This window comes from Talpa europaea (assembly GCF_964194135.1).
Source record: "Talpa europaea genome assembly, chromosome: 13".
Lineage (NCBI taxonomy): Eukaryota > Metazoa > Chordata > Mammalia > Eulipotyphla > Talpidae > Talpa > Talpa europaea.
The window spans coordinates 67,950,945-67,965,104 of NC_140080.1; the positions used below are offsets into that span (position 1 = coordinate 67,950,945).

General features: G+C 35.2%; 1 protein-coding gene across 1 annotated transcript in view; it reads left to right on the plus strand.

Annotated features, from left to right (window-relative positions):
* RNF125 (ring finger protein 125) overlaps nucleotides 1-13,101 on the plus strand; it is a gene marked incomplete at both ends in the record, with an annotated part of 28,327 nt that extends 15,226 nt beyond the window's left edge. Inside the window, 4 exons of the mRNA XM_084252894.1 lie at nucleotides 705-799; nucleotides 2,869-2,959; nucleotides 10,094-10,201; nucleotides 13,015-13,101. Of these exons, the coding sequence (XP_084109020.1) occupies nucleotides 705-799; nucleotides 2,869-2,959; nucleotides 10,094-10,201; nucleotides 13,015-13,101 (381 nt within the window). The remainder of the gene's footprint in view (nucleotides 1-704; nucleotides 800-2,868; nucleotides 2,960-10,093; nucleotides 10,202-13,014) is intronic.
* Between the last annotated feature and the right edge of the window lie 1,059 nt (nucleotides 13,102-14,160).

The window sequence follows — 14,160 nt, forward strand, 5'->3', positions numbered from 1 at the left end:
CTTTCCTTTCTTTTTTTTTTTAAATAAGAGTGTATTACTTTCTTTTTTAAAAAAATTATTTATTTATGCATACAAGAGCTGGGGTACAGGCCAGAGATGCAGGGGGTGAGAGGATTCACCAGAGACAAAGTGGGGAGCAGAACAGGCAGACTGACTGAAATATACTACTGAGGGGAGCAGCGGGCGAGACAGGCGAGGTCTTCGCCATGTGGGTTTCTTCCTGGCCAGGGATCGAACTCGTGCTGCAGAGGCTTCGGATTGCTTCCTAATGTGGTGCTTAACCCCTTGCACCACCAGGAAGGCCCTGTTTTCTTTCCTTTCTGTCTCTTCTTTTTTTTACTATGTTGTTCTTTCCTCTTTTTGCTCTCTCTTTTTTTTTTTTTTTCTCTCCCTTGTTCCTACTCACTTCCTTTTTTCCATCACTGATTTAGGTAATGGCATCCAATCTTTTAAAAAATATATGCTGTCTTAGAAGAATGAAATTCAAGAAGTCAAGATTTGGGTTATCTAAATATTCAAAAAAAATAGAAAAATCATGTCATTCTTGATAATGCCTATTGTTGTAAAGAATTCATTCTTTTAATGAACTGATTAAGTCATTATGATCTTTCTTGAAAAAAAAGAAAATTATGAAGTTGAATCTTGTAAGACTTCATCGAGGCCCCTTTTCAACATTGAGCTTTTTAAAATTTGCTTTTGTGTAGGTATGCCTCAGTGAAATGAGGGCACACATAAGAACATGTCAGAAGTATCTAGACAAATACGGACCACTACAAGAACTTGGAGAATCAGCAACAAGGTTTGTTTCAATAGAATATAGTTTAATGATATATCTACAAGGAACTTAATGGACTGGAAATAGTAACGTTTTTGTTGTGATAAAATCTATATAGTTATGTTTAGGTTCTTAACCATGTAACTTACATTGGTAATTGTTAATAACAACAATGTTATTGTTGCTCTCTCTGTTTTAAAAACTGCAAAGGGGAACCAACTGAAAGCTAGAGATTTGGGAAAACTCTCAGACAAGTTTGTAGTAAGGAAGATCCATAAAACAGAGTGAAGCACTGTTTAATTTTTGCTAGGCTATTTCTGATATGGATTCCTAAAGTTGATCATGGTTAGGAGGTTACGCATCGCCACAACTCAGTTCCCCAGCACATTAATTTGATTTTATTGGTTTCTCTTTAGAATTTAGTAAGCAACATATAGTTATATAGTCTAACAAGGAAGAAAAGACCTGGGACAAACATTCTAATTTGTATATCTTTTTGGTGGGTAAATATTAGCTGGAGGAAGGATGGAGGTGGCTAAGTAGCTGTGATGAAAGATAGCAATCATTAAAAAAAAAGAAAAGAAACAAATCTGGGTCATTACTATTCTGATGGCCAAAGTAATTAAAAAGTTTGGGGTCTCTCTAGTAAAGAAATAAGGATACCAGTTCTATTTTCCTGCATAGACTGATGGCTTTGGAGGAATTAAATCTCTTTAAAACAGATTTAGTTCTTCAATAGTGGTATTCAATACAAGTGTGATTTCTCTTTCTTAAATGAAATGTTCTGTTTATTTTTAGGAAAATACATTCAAAATGTAGCTTATATGTTCTAATCTGAAAGCCTTAATGATTGCCTCTTTCTTTTTGTTTTACTAGAAGTTGCTTTGTAAACATAGATGTTACTATAAAATTAGCTTTACACTATAACAAATTTTAAATGAGAATTTAGTTCTAAGCTGAGTAGATTGAGTATATGAGTATAGATTTACCTCAAGGACTATTAGGAAGGTAAGATAACAAATAGATTAAGAAAGGGTATGGGTTTGATTGCAAACTTGATAGATTCTATGAAAACTTAAAAATATATGAAAGCTAATTTAAATTTTGATTTCTTCTGTAGTTAGAATTAAATAATAAGAATTAAAATAACAGAATGAGAAGGGTTGTTGATTAATTGATATTATAGGCTAGATTAATATTTACATTTATTTAAGATGGAAATCTTTGCTTTGTAGAAGAACTTACTATAGAATTCAAATTCTCATATAGGGAGCTTTTCTGGGGAAAAGCTTTTCCTATTCTGGGGAATAGGAAATTTTATCTATAATGGAAAGTGAGCAGAATATCCCAACCCTCTAAATTGTCCCTGAGAATTTAAGGTAGTATTAACCAATAAAAATATAATACAGAACAATATGTAATTAAAAAAATTCTCATAGCCACATACACAAAAGAAACAAGTAAAACTGAGTTATTTTATTTAACCATATAAAAATTAAGATATTTTGCTTTTTTAACATTTAAGCCTTCTAAATTCCACATGTATTTTACACTTCCAGCGTATCTGAACTTGGACTCCGTACATTTCCAGGGCCATTAGACAGCTTCAGTTTTGGACAGCGCAATGTAGGGGAAAGGTACTGGTCTAACAGTATTGGTCTAACAGCTACAGTATTGGACAGCACAAATGTAAGGGGAAGGTACTCCGTTTATACAGTAGTTATATATGCTAATTGAGATGAAGAACAGGTAATACTCAATTCAAACGTTACCTGAATTTAGAAACTAAGGAAGACAAAGGGACAGAAAGAGTAACCAAGGATGGCTGGGTAGTGTGATCCTCAGTTTTTCAGCAAATGGTTACTTAAAGTGCACTCTCCTTCAAAGAGAATAAAATATTTCAAATATATTTTCATTGTTTCTCTACATTTACATTTATTGTGGAGGAAAAAAATTAGGTGGGAAGATCACTACCAGGATAGGAAAAACAAGAAATTAGGAAGAACTAGAAACCAGATTCACCTACATTCTATTTTTCACTTGTAGTAAATACTGACAATTTTAGTACTATTAATATTCTATATAATTTGCAGGTGCCTCTGTCCATTTTGTCAGAGAGAATTGGATGAAGACAGCTTGCTGGACCATTGTATTACTCATCACAGATCAGAAAGAAGACCAGTGGTAAGGGTTTTTGTTATTATATATTCCTGCACTGTCTTAATTGAACATACAGTATAAAATCCATTCAATAGGCTTCTATTTGTATATATATTATAATGGATGATTTATGTCAAGATTATGATAATTCTATAGCTATTAACAAGATGTGAAAGTGTTGAGATAAAACTGGTAATGTGCAATCACTCTTCCAAAATTACACGACATTATCTCTCTTCTCGTGTATTTATTTTATTTATTTATTTTTAAAGATTTATTTGTTTATGCATACAAGAGCTGGGCCAGAGATGTGGGGGCGGTGAGAGGATTCACCAGAGACAGAGTGGGGAACAGAACAGGCAGACTGAGTGAAATATACTGCCGAGGGGAGCAATGGGCGAGTCACGAGAGGTCTGCTTCACCATGTGGGTTTCTCCCTGGCCAGAGATCGAACTCGTGCTGCAGTGACTGCGGATTGCTTCATAGTATGGTGCTTAACCCCTTGCGCCACCAGGGAGCCCTCTCTCTCTTTATTTTAAAGATTTATTTATTTATTTTTTTTTTTTTAAGGATTTTTTTTTTTTAAGATTTGTTTATTTATACAAGCACTGGGTACAGTCAGAAGCGCAGGAGGGTGAGAGAATTCACCAGAGCCAGAGTGGAGAGCAGAACGGGCAGACTGACAAAGTACACTGCTGAGGGGAGCAGCGGGCAGCAGGAGAGGTCTGCACGCCATGTGGGACACTCGCCTGGTGGCTGGGGATCTAACCGGCGCTGCAGAGGCTGCGGGCAGCTTTCCAACCCAGCTCTCAATTGCTGTGCCACTGGGGAGGCCCTATTTTATTTTTTTATGCATATAAGAAGTGGAATCTGGACCAGAGGTGCGGGGAGGGGGGTTATGTGTGTGTGAGGATTCACCAGAGACAGAGTGGGAAACAGAACAGGCAGATCTACTAAATTACACTGCTGAGGGGAGCACCGGGCAAGACAGGAGAGGTCTGCTGTGCCATGTGGGTTAGTTCCCTACCCAGGGATTGAGCTCATGCTGCAGTGGCTGTAGATAGCTTCATAGTGCTGATACTTAACCCCTTATGACACCAGGGAGGCCCCTATACATTATCTCTTACAGATAGATAATCATGTGCATAATCCACTAATAAGATGCAAAAATCACAGTTAAGGTCTATCTTTTACTAACCATGGTCACATGTTAAGTTTAAAATATTTTTTAATAACACAAATGGAGGCCTCCCTGGTGGCGCAGGCAGTTGAGTGCCACACTGTGAAGCTGTCCGCAGCCTCTGCAGTGCGGATTCGATCCCGGCCTGCTGGCGAGAATCCCATATGGTGAAGCAGACCACTCCTGTCTCACCTGCTGCTCCCCTCAGCAGTGTATTTCCTCAGTCTGCCTGTTCTGTTCCCTGCTCTGCCTCTAGTGAAACCTCTCACCCTCCCGTGCATCTGGCCTGTACCCCAATTCTTGTATAAAAATAAATAAAATCTAAAAAAAAATGCAAATAGGGTTACCATGACAATACACTAAAAAATAAAAAGTAAAAATTCCTTTTTATTAATTAATCCATATCATAGTCTGAATAACCATGTGTTTGCGTATTATATAGATGTACTGCTCATCATTTCCTAGAGCCTTGTGAATGCTGCCTTTTTCTTTTCAATGTGGCATTTTAGTTCTATTTTGCATTGTGACTTTTATAATTTTCATCTTTTGTGAAATTATGAGATAGAGTGGTAATTTCACCAGGAGACCAGGATGTTATCATAACCTTGAGGTAGGAGTTGATGGTTCAGAAAATTCATAGTTCTATAGCATATGAGGGGCTTCTAGCTGTGGTCCAGGAACAAAAGATCTTCATGTCACCTATCTGAATGCTTTGTGCTTAAGTAGAAGCTCAAAATACATCACTTTGCACTTTTTACTTAGTCGTTTTACTGTCTTTGAATACTTGGATTGTTGCCAACTTTTAGGATTGGAGTTCATCTTCCTGCACATTTATAATTTTCCTTCTATTGGACTTTTTCCTAAAGGGCAATTCCTCATAATGATATTTGTGGAAACAAAAGTGCAAACATTTTAATAACTCTTGAACTACACTTCTAAAATGCTTTCCAACAAGTTAGAGTCCATTTATATTTGCATCAGTAATTTATGAATCACTTTCACCTTAACTGGACCAAGATTTGTGTCCCTTGTAATAGACATTCCAAGGATTGAATGTCATGGTAGCTTCTAATATGGTGGCATCTTTAACCCATTGCCTTCATCATCACAGAAGTCCATACTGGGATGATAGTAATGTGTTGTGAATCTGCACCACAAAATTTTTGGTTCCTGATATGTGTAGTGTGGTCTGGGAGCATTGACTAGAGACAAATAATAAAGGACTAGCCAATGTTTGGAAATTGGCAATGTTAGGGAGAGTATAGGTGACCACTGATGCACTTAGGTAATGATCAGTCAGTGTTTCATTTATCATTTCTTTCCCCTTATTATTCTTACCCTCTCCTCCTTTGGGTAAAGTTTCCAAATTAAAGAAATAAGAAATTTTTGTAGTATTATTGACTTTCAACCATTATTTTTTGCGATATCCTAGTGGCTATTTAGTCACATGACTAAATTTTATGTACAAGTATAAAGCTTTTACTAGTTCCCTAATTGTGTCAGAATGAAAACAGAAATTTCTAAGGAACTAATGTCCTCCATTAGTTCCTTAATAGTCGGGCCAGGGCTTAGTCATCCCTGTACCTCTGGTTCTTGGCATGGGGCCAATAGAAAACATGTTAGGTGCTCAAATAAAAAGCTGTTGATCAGAACTGGTCCCAATTTATCCCTCTAAACTCATCCTCCACCACTTCCCCCAACTTCCTCTATCTTTGGTTTCATTGAGATTTTTTCATTGCCTAAGCAGACTTGTCTTTTTATTGTTTCCTGCCTTTCACTATGTTGATTCTTCTGCCATGATCCTGCCCCTCACCTGGCTGGCTGATACTACAATACTTTCTTCTACTACCAACTCAGATGAAGTCTTTCCTAATTTCCTGAACAGAATTAATGATTTCTTTTTCATATCTTGAGTTGTCATCTGTTTATATCTTGAATATGTAGTACCTGACATCCAGTATTAAAAGTATTTGCTTAAGTCATAAAAATAGCAATTATTTAGTATTTGTATCAAGAATTGAGTTAATCAAGAATTGATTTAATTGCACCTCCTTGGTGGTGCAAGGGTTAAGATGCAAACTATGAAGCTATCCACAACTTCTGCAGCACAAAGTTTGATCCCCAGCCAGCCAGGGAGCAGCCCACATGGTGCAGCAGACCTCTCCTTACTTGCCCGCTGCTCCCCTCAGCAGTGTAATTCAGTCAATCTGCCTGTTCTGTTCCCCACTCTCTGGTGAATCTACTCACCGCCCCCCCCACCCCACCCCCCGCCCGCACCTCTGGCCTGTATCCCAGCTCTTGTATGCATAAATAAATAAATCTTTTTTTTTAAATAATAAATTTTATTTTTATATTCCCCATACAATTGCAGCCCCCCCATTCTGACCCCAATCCCTCCCCTCCCGCCCCCGCCCCCCTAAAAGTGTCTCTGGTTCATAGTTTTTTGTTGATTTTGATTTTCACTTTCTTATAGTTACTCGTTTTCCTGGTTCCTTATTTAAGTTTTCTAGATTCCTGCTATGAGTGAGACCATCCGGTATTTTTATTTTTCTTTTTGGCTTATTTTGCTGAGCATGATCCCTTCCAGCGCCATCCATGTTGCTGCAAATTGCATGTGTTTATCTTTTTTGAATGCTGAGTAATATTCCATGGTATATATGTACCACATCTTCTTGATCCAGTCATCTATTTTTGGGCATTTGGGTTGTTTCCAAAGCTTAGCTATTGTAAACAGTGCTGCTATAAACATAGGGGTGCAGGTGTTCTTTGGAATTGATGTTTCTGTGTCCTTTGGGTAAATACCTAGGAGTGGAATTGCTGGGTCATATGGAAGCTCTATGTTTAGTAGGTCCAGAAATCTCCACACAGCTTTCCACAGTGGTTGGACCAGTTTGCACTCCCACCAACAGTGCAGAAGAGTTCCTTTTTCTCCACACCCTCGCCAACATTTGTTGTTGCTAGTTTTTTTAATATGTGCCATTCTCACTGGTGTAAGATGGTTTCTCATGGTAGTTTTGATTTGCATTTCCCTGATAACAAGTGATGAAAGTTGTTTAAAAATTTTAAAAAATAAATATAAGGACATAATTTAAATTGTTATTGCTATAGTCATTTAAGATTTTATGGTGATCTTGGTTAACTGGTAACAACTGGCTATCCCAAGGTAGCACTTAAACTACCCCCTGAAGCTCCTTTGTAGTAATGAGAACAGAGTTAAGTCCAAGAAATATTTAAAAACAAAAGCAACATTAATTTTTTTTGGTGTGGGAGAAAGGACACTAATTACACAAATTTGTCCATCCAACATTGTTTGTTGTGCTTCTACTATGTGCTAGGTATTTGGAATATGGAAAACAGTAAGAAAGGTTTGTGTTACATTGGCTTGGATTCAGTGTGTCTGGGCTTCAACTCCTAGTACTAGCTCTTACTGGCTATTTGACCTTAGGCACATTCATTTTCTCTTTTGTAAAATGGAAATCAGCAACTACCTTGTAGAGTAGTTACATGGTCAGAGGGAATGTGATTAATGTGCTGGGTACATAATTGGCATATGATAAATACCACATATTTCCCATTATTTGATCCCTGTCTTTAAATAGTTGGGGTTCCCAGAGGGAAGATAATGCATGCCTTATTCATTCCTGCTGAGGGGAGCAGCGGGTGAGTCAGGAGAGGTCTACTGGGCCGTGTGAGTTGCTCCCTGGCCCCCCGGGGATCGAACTTGTGCTGCAGAGGCTGCCTAACCCCTTGCACCACCAGGGAGACCCTAAATTATGTCATTTTATTAAAACTAAGACAAAGATTAATCAACTAGGGCAAAAATCAGAAATCGACCTTATTTACAGAAATTGAGCATATTGAAACTCGGACCCTCATAAAACAATTTAAAAAAGAAAAGACTTATATAAAGTCTGCATTCAAATTTAAAGAAAAACACTGTGATCCAAGATGAAAATTAGACTATTATAACCTGAAAACAAAAATTGGATTATCTATTATAGGGCTAAGTTGCTATTATGATTCTTATAGTAGTGCTAATTCAAGCTAATTTTTTTCCTCTCTGAAACTGGGTTCATCAATTAAGTAAGGGTAACAATTAATTCACTGGGTAGTTTTGATGATAAAATAAGAACACCACTTAATTTAATGCCCAGTAATAATTCTGTATCTTTTTTTAAAATGAATGCATGAAAAGTAGAATTAAAAAAACACAGATTAAAATATAATAGAGTGATGTTAACAGAGTCTTTTATATTAGCCATTAAGGAGGTGCAAGTTAAATCATGATGAGATACCACTATACACCTATAAAAACGATTAAAATTTTAAAAATTGACACTACCAAATACTGATGAGAATAAGGAAAAGCTAGATAATTCACATTGCTAGTGGGAATGTAAAATGTTAAAACTACTCCTGAAGATATTTGAGGTTTTTTTTTTGTAAAGTTAACCCTAATACCTTCCCACACAATCGCAGTCCTGTTTATACAAACATCTTTACACAAATGTTCATTGCAGTCTTTTTTTTTTTAATTAGTTTTTAAAAAAAATATTGTATTTATTTTTGTGGAGGGGAACTGGAGTGTAGGGGAACAAGGAGAGTCAGGAGAGGTCTGCTGCGCCATAGGTAGGTTAGGTCCCTGGCCAGGGATAGTGCTCAGGCTGCTGTGTGAGGGCCTTTTCGGGATAGTACTGAGACTTAACCCTTAGGCCACTAGGGAGGCTCTGCAGTTTATTGTAATAACAAATGTCCTTCAGAAGGTAAATGGATAAACAAATTGTGGTACATTGATGTCATGGAATACTACTCAGCAATAAAAAGGAAGAAACTATTGACGCACACAACTTGGATGAATTTCAAGGTTAATAGGCTTAGTGAAGAAAAAAATACTCAAAAGATTTTATTTATATAACATTATATGACATTCTCAAAATGATGCAATTACAGAAGTGAGGAACATATCAGTGAATGCCAACGTAAGGGAAAGAAGAGAAAGAGGTAGCATAAGGGGGTTCCTTAGTAATGACAAATAGCTCTGTATCTTGATTGTGTTGGTAGTTACATGAACCTATATGTGATAAAATTTCATAGAAATACACATACACAATTATCACATGCAAAAGCTGACAAAATCTAACTAAGATCTATTGACTACTTAATTGCCAATTTCCTAGTTTCAATAATGAATTATTTATTTATCTAAGATGTTACAATTTGGGACAGCTGGGTGATGGGACTTCTCCTTTATATTTGCAATTCTTCTGAGTTTTAAATATTTCAAAATAAAGAAAAATTTAAGTCATTACTGACTTTTAAACTAGGAAAATAGGGCCTCCCTGGTGGCGCAAGGGGTTAAGACGCAACCTGTGAAGCTATCCACAGCCTTTGCAGCATGAGTTCGACCCCCCACCAGGGAGCTACCCACATGGTGCAGCAGACCTCTCCCGTCTCACCTGCTGCTCCCTCAGTGGTGTATTTCAGTCAATCTCCCTGTTCTGTTCCCCACTCTGTCTCTGGTAACTCCTCTCACCACTGTATCTCTGGCCTTCACCCCAGCTCTTGTATGCATAAATAAATAAATCTATAAAAAATTTATTTATTAAAAAATAAACTAGGAAAATACTTGTAAGTACTAATAACTGATGCTGGTGTGTTATCTATGTTGCTGGGCAATAAAAAGAAAACTGTTGACCAATCAATGTAATGAACTGTTCATAGCTTCTGATCTTTTAATCTTTCATTTTTGGTCATTTGTCCTGAGAAAATAATCCCTCAGAAGGTAAACAGTATAGATAATGTCATTTCTATGACAAAATATTCACAAACCAAAAAAAATTTTAAAACATATGCTGCAATATGATCAATAGATTCATTAAGTTAAATTTCACTTTGTTGAATTGTTATTTAGTTTTTAATTTCTGACACTAATAATTATTTTAAATTCTTTTTGAACTCTTGGTCTTGTTTATTTCTAGTTCTGCCCACTTTGCCGCTTAATACCTAATGAGAATTCTAGCAACTTCAATGGCAGTTTAATAAGACATTTGCAAGTCAGTCACACTTTGTTTTATGATGACTTCATTGTAAGTATATTGTCTTACTTTTATATTGTGTTTTTACATTGTGTGTTAGACTTAACTTTTTTAACCCAAGTGAGTAAAATTATAGAAGAAAAAAATGCTTCTGCGATCAAAGTAGTTTTTAGTTGTCTAATTAAAATGTCTCTAAATAAAAAGATTTAAAAATGTGCATAGTTGAAGTAGTAGCATCAAGTAAGAAATTGTAAAAATAAAGTATTTTATAAATTTGACTTAATTCTACAGCAGTTAGCTTAGAGAAAATTATTTTCTTTATGATATAGACAATTAGACATTAAGTAGAGATCCAAATTTCACTTTCAGATTATTTTAATTTCTAGTCTAGTTTCTGCCTGTATAGATAGTGGTAAATATTATGAAGTTGAAAACTTGTATAGTAGAAATGAAATCATATCAGTAATGAACTGACTCAGAAAGTTTGTTCCAGAACACATTGAATGATTATTAACAGATATGACATTATCAGTGTGTAAGGTACATGGACCTTATTTTTAGTTTAAATTCTATAAAACACAAATTCATTTTTATTACATGTCTAAGCATAAAATATATTATGAAACAATTTTAAATATATAAAAAATAGACAGAATAACTTAATGGACCCCTATATAATCTACCCATTAATAACTACCAATTGATGGCCAGTTTCATTATATTAAAGATTTTTTCTTTCAGTTTTAGTGAGACTTAATCAACATATAGCACATAATGACTTGACTTATATATCCACTGTAAAATGATTACCAAAATAAGTTTACTTAATAGCTATAATCTTGTATCGATACAACAAAAAGTTTGGGAGAACTTTTTCCTTGTCATGAGAACATTTAGGATCTACTATTTTAGCTACTTTCAAATATACCATAGAGCAGTATAACTATCATCACTATGTTATAGATTACATTCCCAGAACTTATTTATCTTATAACTGGAAGTCTATACCATCATACAGTTTCCTCTCTTCCCACCCAAGAACTTTTTTTTAGTAAGGAAGAAAAGTTAAATATAGTATGAATGTATATCCCATGATCAGAAATGAGAATAAGCTACAATTTTCACATGATTTTGACTATTTTCTTTTTACGCAATTTCAAGATAGAATTCAATAATTGTTGAAGATTGTTATTTGAAAATTTTTCCAGTGCTCTCTGTTCTGCCTATTATGATTATTCAGTTCAACATGAAGAGCTGAGGTTCCAACCTCAGTTTAAATAACATTTCTGTCACAGCTTTGTGACCTTTGGCCAGGTATTTTACCTGGCACTCTGTATTTCTCTGTTCAGTGAGGACAGTAAAGGAGGCTACTCTCAAAAGCTCTTATGGATTAAGTTAAATGAATGCAGTTTGGGCAAGCATGTTAGGCTAGACTGTAAATGGGACTATAAGGACCACCTGAGGAAGTGAACAAACTACAAAATCTTCATATTCTCTGCACCATCTTTCAAATAATATCTTTCCTGGCCCTACAACACAGAGGGCCTAAACAGAGATGGCTCTGGATTATGTGTTCTCATCTTTCACAATACATAGGTTCCTCTTTATCTTAGCTCCATGAGATATGCTAAAGGCCTACTTGATCTATTCTGACTAGTCACGTTCAGTCCATTCTTCTCAGGATCTTTCAAAGTATAATCTTGTTCAGTAGGAATTACTCTGATGAGAATGTTCTCCACCCACTCAAAACCATATTCTTTGATTTGAAAGTGAAGTTGAATCAGTTTTCTTTGCTTTGATTTTTTGTTTCCTAAGTTACCAAGACCTATGCTAGGCACTTATATAAATTTTCTCATTCTATTCCTTGTGACAATTTCTGCATTATTATCTTAACTTAGCTATGAAATAGCTGAAGCTCAAAGGTTAATAAATTGCCCAATGACTGAGTCCAAAATCTGTGCTCTACTGTACTTAAAGGCTTTCTTTTGGATTTTATTTATTCGTTATTATGGTTCTTTTAAAAAATATTTATTTATTTATTTTTGTAAAACTGGGGTGTAGGTCAGGGTGCAGGAATGAGAAGATTCACCAGAGACAGAGTGGAGAGCAGAACAGGTGCATTTACTGAACTACACTGCTAAGGGGAGCAGTAGGCCAAAGCAGGAGAGTTCTGTTGTGCCATGTGGGTTAGCTCAGGCTGTGGTAGTAATAGCACTGAGACTTATGCCCCAGGCGACTAGATAGGTCCCCTGTTATTATGTCTAGAAGAGGACTTCCAATAGAGATTTTTCCTTTTTTTTTTTTTTTTTTTTGGTATATTGGGTAAGAGTAGATGGGTTGTAGAGAATACAATTCTTAATAATTTTGCTTTAATTACAAAATGTGCTGACTTAAGGTTTTGATTTCCATTTTTGACAATAAGGAGGCAATGAGAGAGTTTTATTTTCAACAAATTATTTTGAAGAAATATTCAGTAGTATGTTGGGATTAGTGAATCCTATGGGAATGCCTTAATTTTACTCTAAATTAAATGCTTACATGAAACTTAGCACTCTGACCAGGACTTGTAATGTTGACTAAAACCTGTAAGTTGGATCATATAAAAATTTTAAATTCCAAGTCAATATTCCTTTAGGAAAACAAAAATTAGTTCATTGACTGGCAGTAAAATTAAATAGAAAATGCACTAACCTCAAAGCAAAAGTACTAGATTCTATGGCAGTTTTTATGGAAACCTTGACACATCACTAAATTCAGGTATTAATGTTCTTGAAAAATTAGGGCATTGAATTGTCCCTCAGCTCCCAGAATCTGAAAGCTATTGTCTCTTGTTGTATGTTTCTAATTACTGTTTTTTATTGTAGGATTTTAATATAATTGAGGAAGCTCTTATCCGAAGGGTCTTAGACCGGTCACTTCTGGAATATGTGAATCACTCAAATGCCACATAATTTTATTAAAAGGGAAGGAGACCCTACAATTGCACCATTTATTAAGATGCTGCTTGAACAATTGGAGGGTAATTGTCAGTGTTCTATGGGCAAAGACATACAATATAGTCATGTTTGTCTGTGTTTATTGTTATACTGCATTTTAAAACTGCTGTTATTTTTCTGGCTTAAATCTGTATTACCTTTTTTAGTTTCTTAACAAAAATAGTTTGCATCAGCCACTAATGTATGAAGGAGAATATAAGTAGGATATGATGGTTAAGGATCTTTATTTACAAAGTGGATGGTGTTGTATGTAATGCTACATATTAATAACTCCCATCATAGTTGGGCAAGACAACTAATCTTTGTTCTATGTAAAAAGATGGAGAGTGAAGTAAGATGTGACCATTCAAGGAAATAGGAAACCCATCTGAACACTGATAGGCTAACATCTAATAGGATAACATGGAATAATCTTGTATGAAAGTAGGAAATTATAAATTTGGGATGTCAACAAACTTTATTTAACCAAATTGTATAGCATAATACTGTAACAAAATAAGTTTCATCTTAGGAATGTTTACTTCATTCTTTGACTTTTGATAACTATGCACAATAAGAATTTAATATTGTATTTTTCAAATATTTGTAGCTATTATTTAGAAACATTTCTATAGCAATAGGCAATTTCTTAAGAGCCATGAGCTGATAATTACAGTATAAGTATTCACATCCATAATTTTTAGTAGAAAACCCTAAGGACTTTGAATTTTTTTTATGCTTTAGAAAAATGATAAGACATATATTGAAAACCAAACAGAAAATGTACATTATTATAAGGCAACACTCTTGTAGAACTCTGCCAGCCACCATGGCTATTCTCTGTGTGTCCTGTCATCATTAACAACCCTATTCCCCAACCTCACAAAAGTTAACCACTACACTGATTTTAGCAGTAAAAATGTCCTTGCATTTCTTTCTTATTTTATAAGTGTGTGTCCCTACCTACTATAACTTTATCCATTAAAAATTGTTTCAGTAGATTTTTTTTTTTACTTCTCTTCAATGTACAGGTTC